This window comes from Rhopalosiphum maidis, chromosome 2, assembly GCF_003676215.2.
Source record: "Rhopalosiphum maidis isolate BTI-1 chromosome 2, ASM367621v3, whole genome shotgun sequence".
Lineage (NCBI taxonomy): Eukaryota > Metazoa > Arthropoda > Insecta > Hemiptera > Aphididae > Rhopalosiphum > Rhopalosiphum maidis.
This window is the reverse complement of record NC_040878.1, coordinates 16940879-16953691: the sequence shown is the minus strand read 5'-3', so window position 1 is coordinate 16953691 and position 12813 is coordinate 16940879. Positions and strand designations below refer to the sequence as shown.

The 12813-nt window shown below is 26.1% G+C and overlaps 2 protein-coding genes across 2 annotated transcripts; one reads left to right on the top strand and one right to left on the bottom strand.

Moving 5' to 3' along the window:
* Positions 1 to 237: 237 nt before the first annotated feature.
* On the top strand, positions 238 to 3375 carry LOC113553614 (BTB/POZ domain-containing protein 17). The gene is made up of 9 exons (XM_026957021.1): positions 238 to 425; positions 502 to 642; positions 714 to 893; positions 961 to 1080; positions 1366 to 1440; positions 1545 to 1675; positions 2199 to 2437; positions 2499 to 2683; positions 2749 to 3375. The coding sequence occupies exons 1-9, from the start codon at positions 363 to 365 to the stop codon at positions 3202 to 3204; spliced, it is 1590 nt and encodes a 529-aa protein (XP_026812822.1). The 5' UTR covers positions 238 to 362; the 3' UTR covers positions 3205 to 3375.
* A 2160-nt stretch (positions 3376 to 5535) lies between these two features.
* Positions 5536 to 7428, bottom strand: LOC113553154 (anaphase-promoting complex subunit 10). The gene is made up of 3 exons (XM_026956330.1): positions 7167 to 7428; positions 6951 to 7098; positions 5536 to 6189 (listed from the first exon to the last, which is right to left on the bottom strand). The coding sequence occupies exons 2-3, from the start codon at positions 7075 to 7077 to the stop codon at positions 5750 to 5752; spliced, it is 567 nt and encodes a 188-aa protein (XP_026812131.1). The 5' UTR covers positions 7078 to 7098; positions 7167 to 7428; the 3' UTR covers positions 5536 to 5749.
* Positions 7429 to 12813: the final 5385 nt, after the last annotated feature.

The window sequence follows — 12813 nt, the reverse complement described above, 5'->3', positions numbered from 1 at the left end:
AAATATTGTTTGGATTTTTTTCACAATTCAATGTGATTCAGTAAAATTTCAAGTTTAAATCAGTGGCAGTGAGCACGACTCCACGAGGTTTATTGTTTTTCTATTGATTATGTTATCTCGGACTTGATAAGAAATTTGTTAATTTGTAATAATCATAGATATTAGATATTGTTTTCTAATTTTCTATGGTAAATTATTGAATTTAGACAAATCAAAAAAATGGAATTTTAGTTTTTTACTATCAAAATTTTACTTTATTAATTATTATGAATGATTTATTTACTTAAATAACAAATATGATTATTTAATTTAAAAAAAATTCTTATTCCTACAAACGCATTTAATAATTTTATTGATTGGGAATGAAGCGACGAAGAATGTCTGCTGAATGTGAAATGGATCATTCATATGCAATGCCTAATGTTGTAAGTTACCAATATCAAAATTCTAAATTGTCGGTTTATTGTGATTTAAAAAAAATAAATATATATTCAAATTTAGAATGATAATTCAAATGCTCTATTGAAAAAAATTCAACATGTCTATGCCAATAAACTATTAAATGATATTACCCTCGTTGTGGGTGGAATATCGTATCCAGCTCATCGCTTCATGTTATGTATATCCAGTGATGTGTTTGAGGTGATTTTCAATGCAAAAAGCAATTAAACTATTCTGTAGATTTTAATATATTTATTTAATTATCTTGATAGACCATGTTGATGAACTCAACATGGAGTGACTCACATCAAGAAGTTATTGAGCTACAAGAAGTGCCTCAGTGTATCGAAGTATTTCCAGTTTTTCTCCAATATTTTTATACAGGTGTAATAACGCTCGAACAATCTAATATTATGCCAATGCTAGTGTTGGCTGATAAGTATAATGTCAAGGTATACTGTACAAATAATAGATCAGTTATGTAAAAAAAATTTCATTAATTTAATATACCTATTTTAGGATCTTACAACACTATGTGTTGAATATATGTGTGAACATATAGCTGATGCTGCTGACCAGGGTCAATTAGTAACTTGGTTTCAATATGTGTTGTCATTAAACCAACCAACTACAATCAATGTAAATATTATTTTGTTATTGATTTTATCATAATATATGAAAAGTATTTTTATCAATTTCACATAAATGAGATAATTTACTATTTATATCTACATATAGGAATTAGGGTTTGTGATTTTTAAAAGTATTTTTTTGAATGTTTTTTATTAGTTAATGTATGTTAAGTTCTTATTTTTAATCTTTTAACTTTATATTTTTAATGATATGATTGAAATATGTTTCAACTTTTATTATATATGATTTACAAACTTTAATTAAAATATAATTTTCAAAAATTTGTTTCAGGCTTTATATTATTGTAAAATTTGGCAAGATACTGAGTGTATGGACATTAAGCCACCATGGAATAAATTACTCAAAGTGAGTTTATAATCTGTATTTTATTAATAACTTCTCTGGAGAAATTATTCATAATGTTTAATACCAATATAAAATAAAAATATTAATATAAATTAAACAATTAGGCTTGCAGAAATTATATCAAATGGAATCTTGATTCTTGTACAAAATGTTTCAATACATTTCAATGCGATATTCTTGTTGGGCTATTGAAACAGTCTGATCTTGTGGTACATGATGAAATGCAGTTGTTTGGGTAATTGTTTAAATTTAATTTTAATATTACTAATGGTGTAATTAGCCTCATAAACCTTGGAGGAAAAGAGGTAGAGCAATAATATAATATTATTGACTAAATATGAATCTCGGGGACTCTAGTACTCTACCCTGCAAACTTTTTGTCATTATAAATTTATAATATTATACATTATATTATATTTAAATACTAAACAGATAACTAACTGATAAGTGTTCCCCCGTTGACAATATGGAGTTGTCTTAATATGTGCAAGTGTGGGGTGTTAATGTTAATAATATTGCCAGTTTTCTATAGTTAATAGTATTTTCTAAAATTTATAATAAACCGAAGGTACCTTCTACCTGGCACTAACTACTTATCTAAAAATAAATATGTAGTAAATTTTTTAAAATATTTTATTCTTTCAATTTTTGTTGAGGTTAAAAAAAAATTGGGAGCTTAGCCTCCTTCCTGATTTTGTAAATGAGTATTACTCATTGATGACACTTTAAAGATATTATAATGTATAAATGTATTATAGGTGTGTTGCATCTTGGTTAAACTACCAGTCGGCAGAAAAACTACTTGAATGTAATGATTCAGATATAATTGAAGATTACATGAGTTCCTTAACAGAACATGTTATGTCATATATTAGATATCCAATGATTCTTCCAAGACAGATGGCCCAATTATTAATGGTACCTGTTGTCAAACAGAATAAAGACTTTTTTGTTGATAAAATGGCTGCAGCCATGGAATACAATTTGATTAAAATGGGTAAATTATTTACAATTTAATTATTAGCATATTATTTTAGTTAATTTATTTTTGTTTTTAGAAAAACAGTCAGATACTGAACATGTATTAGAATGTACCCCAAGATTGTACACTTGTGAACGATGGGGAAATTCTTTTAGAGTACGCACAAAAGCTATCCAAAACTACCAATCTATAAAGCGAGAAATTGTAACCTGTAGCAGTCTTTTTGACCGAGAACGAGAACTTAATGAAGAATCTAATTGGGTCTGTACAATTAAAATTACAATCATTAATTATTGCAAATTAAAATTATTCTTTTTATAAAACAGGAAATTGAAATGTACTTGAAAGGTATATGTTTTGGCAAGGGAATGTTGGTGTCTTGGCGTGGTCCGATTGAAATACCAGAAGTAATAATCAAAACTGTGCGTGCAACAATTAAAATGAAATTACGACCGGAAAATATTGGAAAAGTTGCTCGTCATGTTCGTGTCGCCATTCTGGTATACGCCGTTCAGAATAAAATTATTCATGTTGTGACTGTTGTACAAAAGGTTGTGTTGTTTGATAATAATCAAAATCTGATAACTATTGATGATTTGATGGTGTATGATGCAGTGAACCAACCGACAACCAATGAAGACTTAATCCACATAAATGATACTAATGTTTCATACTTTATGTCTGACAGGATTCCATTAAAATTCCATGTTATAATTACTCCTATTATTCCTGGTTTGACTGATACTCACGTTGGAACTAGAATACAACATGTGCACTTTTAAGTGATTATAAGACAAAGGAATTGTAATTTAATGTATAAAAGTTTTGTCTTTGTTTTAAATGTTTCTGTGATAATGTTCTTTACCTAATATTGGTGATATTTTATTTTGATTATGTAAAGGATTCTGTTTTGTTTTTTGAACTATTAAAAGTTATGATAGTTTATTGATAAATTGTAATTACTGTACCTCTATAATTCATAATCCATCTATCAGCTAACAAATATTTTTAAACTTTAAGATGGATTACATTTAACTGATGAAAGAATTTAAATAAATAGTAAAATATTAGTTTTTTAAAAAAAAGCTCATTTTTATAATAAGACCAGCATTATAAAAAAAATCTCTGAATTCTGTAACTACTTAGTTACTTAAGTACTTTAGAAATTTAAAAATCTATAAAATAACTGAAATGTAAAAATATTATTGAAATTATTAATTGTATGGTTTTTACATTGTTACTAGATATTTTCAGTATTCGTCATATTAACATTCATATTTTACAAACCACACATAAATATCACTTATATTTAATAAAATGTGAACAGTAATCTACTCAGAAAGTTTTTTTAAATATTTTATTTCATAATATTTGTATATTTTAATTTGGTTTTGATATTATTACATTTGGTACCCCAGAGATTATATAAGATTTGGGTAAAGGAATTATATTTTATGTGTTACTACTTATTTGACTATTACATTAATATTAAACCAACATAAAAAAAAAAAAAATTATTCAATATTTCTTAATCGAACATATATTTAAAGATTTATATAAAACGCCAAGATAATAATTATAATGAAAGACCAAATAGTTGTTACTTGTTTTATGTTTATTTATAAAGAATGCAAATCTGAACAAATTCAAATTTTAAATGAATTTTGGTAAAATTGCATATTTATAGTTTTTTTTTGTTCATATAATAAATTATAAGTATTTTATAACTATCAGATACATACAATTATTACAACGATCTTGGTTATATTTATTTTATTTTAAGTTTTATGATAGAAGAATCAGAATCTTTATGGTAAGAAACAAAGTAAACTACATTTTATGGAAAATAATTATTTTGATAGTTATAATACTTCTAACAGTTCATGATATTATTTACAACGACAACTACCTAAATAAATAATTGTATTAGATTAATATGAACAGTTAACTTTTTCATGGAAAAATAGTGAAGTGAATACGGGAACATTTTTCTTTTTTTAAGTTATAACTTATATCCAGGGGGTGTCATTTCACATTTTTTCATGGGATGCAAAACCAATATTCAAAATCTAAAGTAATACTAGTAATTCGCATGGTCAAGTCATCCCACAAATTTTTTTCAACACACTTTTTGTGTAAATGTAGATAATTTTATAGAAATTATAGTATAAAACAAATAACAATAATTTTGTTCATGGTATGCATTTGCATACCCTTGCATCCCACTAATGACGCCACTGCTTGTATCTGTTAATAGAAAATATTTTCTTCATCATAATTTACTTAGTAATAAGTTATTCTGTGATAATAATAACAAGTTTGAGCTCAGATAGCCAAATACAACATATTATAAATAATAATAATAATAATAATAATAATAAATACAATATAATAATTACAATTGATAAAGAAGTGAATGACTACTTAATAATAAACAAATTTAAGAATACAATAATCTAATCATTATTACCTTAAAGTTTTAGCGTTAAATGTGTATCAATATAATATGGCATAGAACTAAATAATTTACATTCATTGCTAGTGGTATGAAAAAGAATGTAAAACAGAATCACATTTTAGACATGATAAATAGAAAATACAAACATGATAAATTAATTTCAGTCAAAGTTAGATGAAAATTCATATTTATTATTTTAGTAATAAAGGATAGATTAGCTATTCAATTAAAGTAATAACCATAGACCAAATTTATCCGACTGACTTTCCAAATGAAACAGACATTTCAATGTGTCGTATAATTTTTCCAATAATAGAACATAACGTAGCTTGACAAAGTTCAGAATTTCTGTGTATTCTTGCGCGAATTCTGTCATCATACAATCAGTATCGATGACAAGGATATGTTGATATGTATAATTGATGGTTTTCTTGCTGGGCAGAATATAGTTAAAACTTAAAATACCCATATTCCAAGGTGGATCTTAGAAAGGTATAGTGCAATGACCTAAGGGAATTGGATTACTCAAAGGTTTGCCATAAATTATAATACAAAATTACATAAGAATTAATTAAATAATAAAAAACAGTATTAGAAGGTAGGTATAATATATTAACAAAAGTTTTTTTTAAATATTTAAAAAAATTATGAAAAATTGTCATGATAGATATAATGAAAAAAAATGTGTATGCTCTTAAGAATAATAATAAATTCAATAACTTAATAAAAATGTTAACATTTTACGTCAAATATAAACTTAGCATTTAGTAACTATACAAATATTTTCATTGTAATTTAATCGTTTTATAGTATATTATACAATAAATTATAATATAAATGTTAGCAATCAAATAATAAAACAAAATAATTTACTTTATAATTGTATATTGTCTCATTTCTACAGTGCTAAAATTACCAATGAGAAGATCCCTTTTTTCAACTGGTGAGTGTACTTTAATTTGCCTCATATGTGTATCTCTTCCATTTTGATGATTGGTAATAACAGCGATTTGTAACATATAAGTTTTCAATGGTGAATCATTGATATCTTTGGTCATTATTCTTACCCAACCATATGGTTCGTTCAGTTCAACTACCTCAACTTCTTGTAAGTCATTAAAATTAGTACCAGCACGTACTGATATACGACCAGGTGTATAACTTTCATCTAATCTATAGTCAATGTATATGCATATATCACGTACAACTGTCTTACGTCTAAATTGAATATTAACCAAATGTGGTAGTTGGCCATCTGACTGCCAGTAAGTTTCCATACAATCATCTCTTAACTGGTCCACACCAAAACCTAAAATAAATAATTATACAAAATATAAAATACCATCAACTTAATTAAAATAATAATAGTTTAGGAGTTGAATTGTAGATAAATTCTAAATTAAAGTTTGAGGTATATAAGTTGTGTATATCTATGAACTTTTCGTAAGATACTTTTTAACACTTTGACTGCTGACGTCGACGAATTGTATTTGTTCCATGCGGCACGAATCGAAGACCTGTTTATTACTTTCTGACCTCTCCCAATAATACCAGCATACAACAAGCTATTTGTGCTTGCGCCTTCGCTCAAATAAGAAGTTGAAATTGTTTAATTTGTGGTGGTTTGAGATTCTGGATATTTTTACATTATTATACTTATTACTATTATTACAAAAAAATTGTTCCGCACATGGGAGTCACTCAGGTTAATCCATGCAATTTATACTATGGGAATTTCCCATAATACCTAACATTGTGTCTGAATTATGTGGCAAAGTAATAGTGTACTATACATCTTTTCTGTGAAAAAGAATCAATCTTATGGCTTGGTCACCCATATCACCTAATAAAATTGTTGTTTTGAGATTACTCATTATCAACAAAAATGTACAAACGATTTAAGAATAAGTAACTTCATTTTTTTTGAAGGGCTAAATATCAAATACTAAATTTTAATGATCAAAACAAGAGACTACAGTGTAAGTTATTACTTTTTATTTGCTAAATTGACAACACCAGAAAAGCAAGACTAAATATTTACATTGATTTTAAGAATACTTTTTATTTTACCTGGTTTGCACGAAGATAGACTCCATATCGCTTGACTACCAACTTCACGTACTATTCCAGCTCGTACATCCTTCATTGGATCAATTTTTTCTTCATCAGACGCATTATTGTTGTTTGGAGTTGCCATTTTTAAGTTTGCACTGTCAGACTAAAACCGAGTAAACAATAAAAACATTAAAAGAAAATTAGGAATATGCTTAAAATATGTATAAATACCTAGTTAATACTAAAATACACTAGAACAGAAAACCTTGTCAGTAGTTATATTATATTATAGGTACTATAGAAGAGTTAGTGCGAAAATTTGGAATTAATATTATAATTTTCACATTCGACTCCAATAATATTTTGACCGATAAATAGAAAACACCTAGACGTTGCCTAAACGCTGGAACTGGAATAACTCGTCAGTGATAGTCGATGGATATTCAAATTCGAAATTAGAATAAATCGAGTAATTCGATAATTTTTATTTTTCAAATAATAATTATGTTTCTTATCAATCTGTGATAGAAAAATTGCCGTACTGCCAACTTATTCTCAAATATCAATGCCGCGACTTTTAAATGATAAAATAGTAATACACATCGAATAATTTCTTCTAATTTGAATATAATGAATATCAAAGTGAAAAAAATAAAAAATTAAGGAGGCAAGGTGGCTCAGTGTCTATAAGCCGAAAAAACTAATACTCAAAATGGATTATAATAGCTATCTTATTAAAATCAAGGCAACAAAATAATGTTAGCGTAAATTTGGTTTTTCAGTTTTTAGTGCACTATTGTCTCAATATATTCTTACTAGGACAAAGTAAAAATGTATGTACTACTGTAGTATGATTGAACTGTAGTCTGCAGTCAATTATAGTTATGTAAGAATAGGCAAGTTCGGTGTTCGCGATCAGCGTATAATTTATTTAATGATGGTGATTAGTTATTATTTATACTTTAAAATAGGATTATTCGTTGAGATTATTAAAAATATTTACCTGTAAAATGTTTACAAGTAGAACGATAACGAAACGATCAGTGTCCACTGTCCAGTGATCATGGAACATGGATTTTTGAATACCAAGATTGGGCAAGAATCGATAATGACAAATTAAATAAATAAACAAAAAAAAAATATTACTGTCAAGTCTTAATAAATCGACGGGCCTTAGAGTTATGTATCTCGATAATATATAATTTAGTTTACACAATATAATTTGTTATTTCAACTAAGTATATAGTTATTAGTTATAGTATTATATTATATTACCTATACAGAATATTTATTCTGTGGTATATGGTAGTCATACTACCTGGGAGTATTGCTACTTACACTTCTGTTTAATAATGATTTTTGACCTTGTGGGTTTTTACATTTCGTTAATAGTTATTTTATTGTAATAGATATTATGATATTTATAACTTATTATCATTTCATAATTTTCTCTAAATCATCCCGTACCTGTTGTCCTACCTGGCTAGTGGCTACCTATAATAGGTAATTATTGTATAGCAGTTCACTGACTTCAAACTATTATTTTCTCTGATTATACTACCATACAGATACAATATTTTACAAATATATACATTTTTTATTTACAATAATTAACGAGTTATAATTTTACAGTTATTATTGTGTAAACGACCATGAGGCATGTTTCGAGACTACAGAAAACAAACTTATACAATAATTTGTAATTAGGTACCTAAATTAAATACATTTTTTTACTTTTTAATTATAGATAATGAAAAATTAGATAACTATTAATTAGCATATTATACATTATATAATACATTATACAATCGGACGGAGTAAAGAATTGGAAAAAAGTTATTAATTGTCTTTTATATTTGAACTATTTTTGAAAGAAAATGTACCTAGTACATTATATATTTAAAAAATATGATAAGTATAAAATAATTGAAATTTGAAAATCAATGGAATGCCGAATGATTATAAGTTACTCATAATAATTTATAACGGTTATCATTAATATTCAATATATTAACATCACGCGTGGTTATAGATTAAAAGATTATTACCTATCTTCAGCTCTGGTGAAATCAGAGTATTTGACATTTTGTTAATATCAATTGATGGAATACAATCATGCGATTAAAATGTATACGAAAAAGTTAGAGGCAATCGCAATCGCCCCCATAGTCCTCTTTTAAAAATATTCTCTTGTGTATTGATTATATATATGTTTTGTCTATTATATTATAATTATATACATAATGTTATAATATAATGTCGCGTCTATTCCGACAAAAATTAACAAAAGGTACCTAAAACCTAAGTTATGAATTTATAACACAGTCAATTGATGTTGACAATTTTAAAATAATTATAAACAAGTCCTCAACTGCAAACAAAGATGCTTTTCGTAATTGCGTTCTTGTATAGTGTACAGCGACTAACATTTTGTGCAATAATATTTCGATCGTGTGTTGCTGCGTTAGTGTGTTGATTCTACCTTGCTAGATGAATTGCCTATACAATACTCCTAGGGAAATGTCAGATAGTAATAACTTCAAGACTATAATCAAAACGTATGGGTATGATAAATGTTAACATAACTTTATCAGGCAGGAGCACAATCCACATGATCTGATTCCATTACGTGGTCGGTATTTGATTAAATCAAACAATAATAGTGTATAATATTGATCATTATATTGTGGTCGGCTTTGGGTTGCACGAAACGATTGTAATAAACGATCGTCTATATTATTACCAGTGCACCTTACATAATCACATTTTGAGAGACTATTGAAGCGACGAAGTACCTATATGGCTGTATACATATATACTGTAACATACCTATAGACATCTCAACCGTTTAGTATAAGTATAATACAAATAAAGTTGTGATATCAACATATGTTGTTATATATAATTAATTACACCAAAATTAATCTTGGGTTTATAAAGGTATTTTAAATGTTGTATGTTAAAAAGTGCTATAATTTTTTTAGATCACTAATTTATGATTTTGTATATATATCAAGTTACTTATAATTTAATAAATAAACATGAAATATAAAATATTCTTGTATAAAAATTGATTTATTTTAAAGTATGGTTTTTAGTTTTTATAAAAACTCAATTTGAGATATGTTGTGTTTCTTGAAATCTCTAATGATCACCAAGTCAGCTATCTAATTCAGTGAGTATATAAAAATGAAATCAAAATATCACGGTTTTAGTAAAATAATAATAGAAAATTTTATTTCTGTATACAGCAAACATAATTAATTTTTTTGATGATCTCATCTTTTAGTTTGATATCAATTTCACTCTTTCAAACAATCTAAGTACAAAAACTCAGAACTGCGTCGATTAGACTTACACCGAACGTAAATTACCAGTGCAAGACGAAGAAGACAAATAACGGTGGGTATAATACGAGTGTCACTTGGAACTGTTCAAGTACCTATAGCGACCAAATCTTATATGATTTAACTATTGTAGTTTTTTTACTAGTAAAAATATGTAATACGTTTATTATTATCAATTAATAATGTTCAGAAGGTAATATAATATATGCAATATGCATATTAAGATATAAGTCGATAAATGGCCTCGAACCTATAAACTATTTATTTAAAAATAAAATTTTACGATTGTATATGTAATTCAAAATAATATTGTTAGATTGTAATTTTTTGATAATAAATATTGTTAAATGTATTTATAGTAGTACCTATATGTAATGTTTAAAACGATTTATCAATTTATTTTTTAAAAACTCATAACACAATATTATAAAAGTAATAGTTATTCAACATCCCAAACACACATGGTGTTCGAAATGAATATTTCCAGTTCTTTCGGTAAAGCCCACCCCACATAAAACGAACATGGCCAATTTAAAAGTATTATATCACTGCCGATACTAAAATAGGGCGCTCTTTTTAAATTGACTGCCAACTCTCAACGGGAGGGACGTTATCCCAGTTAAGATTAATGAATTGTTTCGAGACCAATTTCTTAGGGATCGTTATTTTTTTCTAACATTTTTTTTTACGATGCTTGTCGCCTTATTACTCCCAATCGCCATTTTTAAAGACACCACATAATTTGCTATAAAAAAAACATAAAAACAATTGATCGATATTTTTCTTTATTATCTATGAATAATTTTGTTTTGTTTTTCGATGAAATTATCAGGTATTTTTAATTATATATGTTTTAGATTATATAGGTTAGGTACCTCTAATAATACTACTATTCCAATATTTTTACAATAAAATTAATCTTAATTACATCTAAATATCTAATCTATGTTCGTTATCGTTATTAATGTATAGATTTCATTAAATAGATTTTGAACAGTTGTATATTCTTATTATATTATGACACATTTTACGACACTTTTTCTTGATTCATTTTTTTTTAAACTATTATATATTTCGATACGTCCTCTAAACATCAAATCATAAAACCAAAAATATTATTTATCCTTACACGTTATGCTAAATGTTAGCATTAGGCAACAAAATTTCACACGGATGCATTTTGTGTGGGCAACGAAGTACATAAGGACAACTAATTTTGTATAATTACCTAAATGCTTAAACAACCCCTGTATATCAATTATCACCCTTAGTAAATGAGTTTATTGTGCATCTTATGTATAAATTGTTTATTTTAAAAATTATTTTTTGCTTAAGTAGTCGGTGTCAGACTAAATATTTTTTTTAAATATTTTCTAAAGCTTCTATTGGTTTTCTAATATTTCTTTGTAAGCTATATAATTCGTTTTTATGATCAGGGACATAAATGATAAATGTATAAATTGTTTTCTGAGCTTACATGGGAGCAAGCAACATAATAGTTATCTTTGTGCACTTCGTTAAGTATTATATTTAACCTAAACAATAATTTAATTTTAATTTTTTATTGGCCATCAAATTTAGTAAGAATTTTGATTAAATTGGTCTGATTCTTTAATCAAATTATTAGGAATTTGTTTGGATCGGTTTGAAAATCAAACAATTCATGCAGTCTTGTACTAATAAGTTACGTATAAATTATTATTAATAATATAATACCTTCTACCTCAATTTTTTTTTTAAATACTGTCTTTGAAAGTATAAACTTAAAAATATTGTTAATGATACATTTGTTTTATTAATTTGTTGTTAGTTTTTCACCATTTTCTCGTACAAATTAACATTTAAAAAATATCTTATTTAAGTTCGATTTATAATTTGCTGAATGAATTCGTTAACTTAAAGTATTAAACGATTGGAATTTTTTTAAATGTACGCATAAAAAACAACCACGAAAGACGACGTACCTACGTAGAATAAAATTTTTTTTTATCTGTTTAGGTTATTAATTTTAATTTATTATAAAATAATAAAGTTACTATTTTTATATTATTTGTGGTCGCCAATTGGACTCTCGTGTAATTAGAACTTTTTATTTTGTGTTCCAAATCCGACAAAAACAATTTAATTATAATCTGAATCAAGTGAATTAGATTAATTTAAACAAAGTTTTATTTTGTACAACTTTATATGCTTCTGTGTAAAAAATCAAGAAGCACGTTTTAAATTGTATTTTATTAAATTGGGAGTTTTGTATTATTATAGATATTATACCTGGATATATTTTAAGAATGTGTAACTTTATCACTGTCATTTTATATTAGAACTTAATATAATATGATGTAATAAAGATAGTAGATACCTAACGAAGACGTGACAACCATATATGACTCATATAGACGGGTGGCGAATATTGTATACAGTCATCTATAGATACCCCTGTAAGAAAAAACTTGACAGTATAGAAATATTTTAATAAAATGTTGAAAATTATACATTCAATTTTATATGATTTAGATGTGCTAAAATACTGC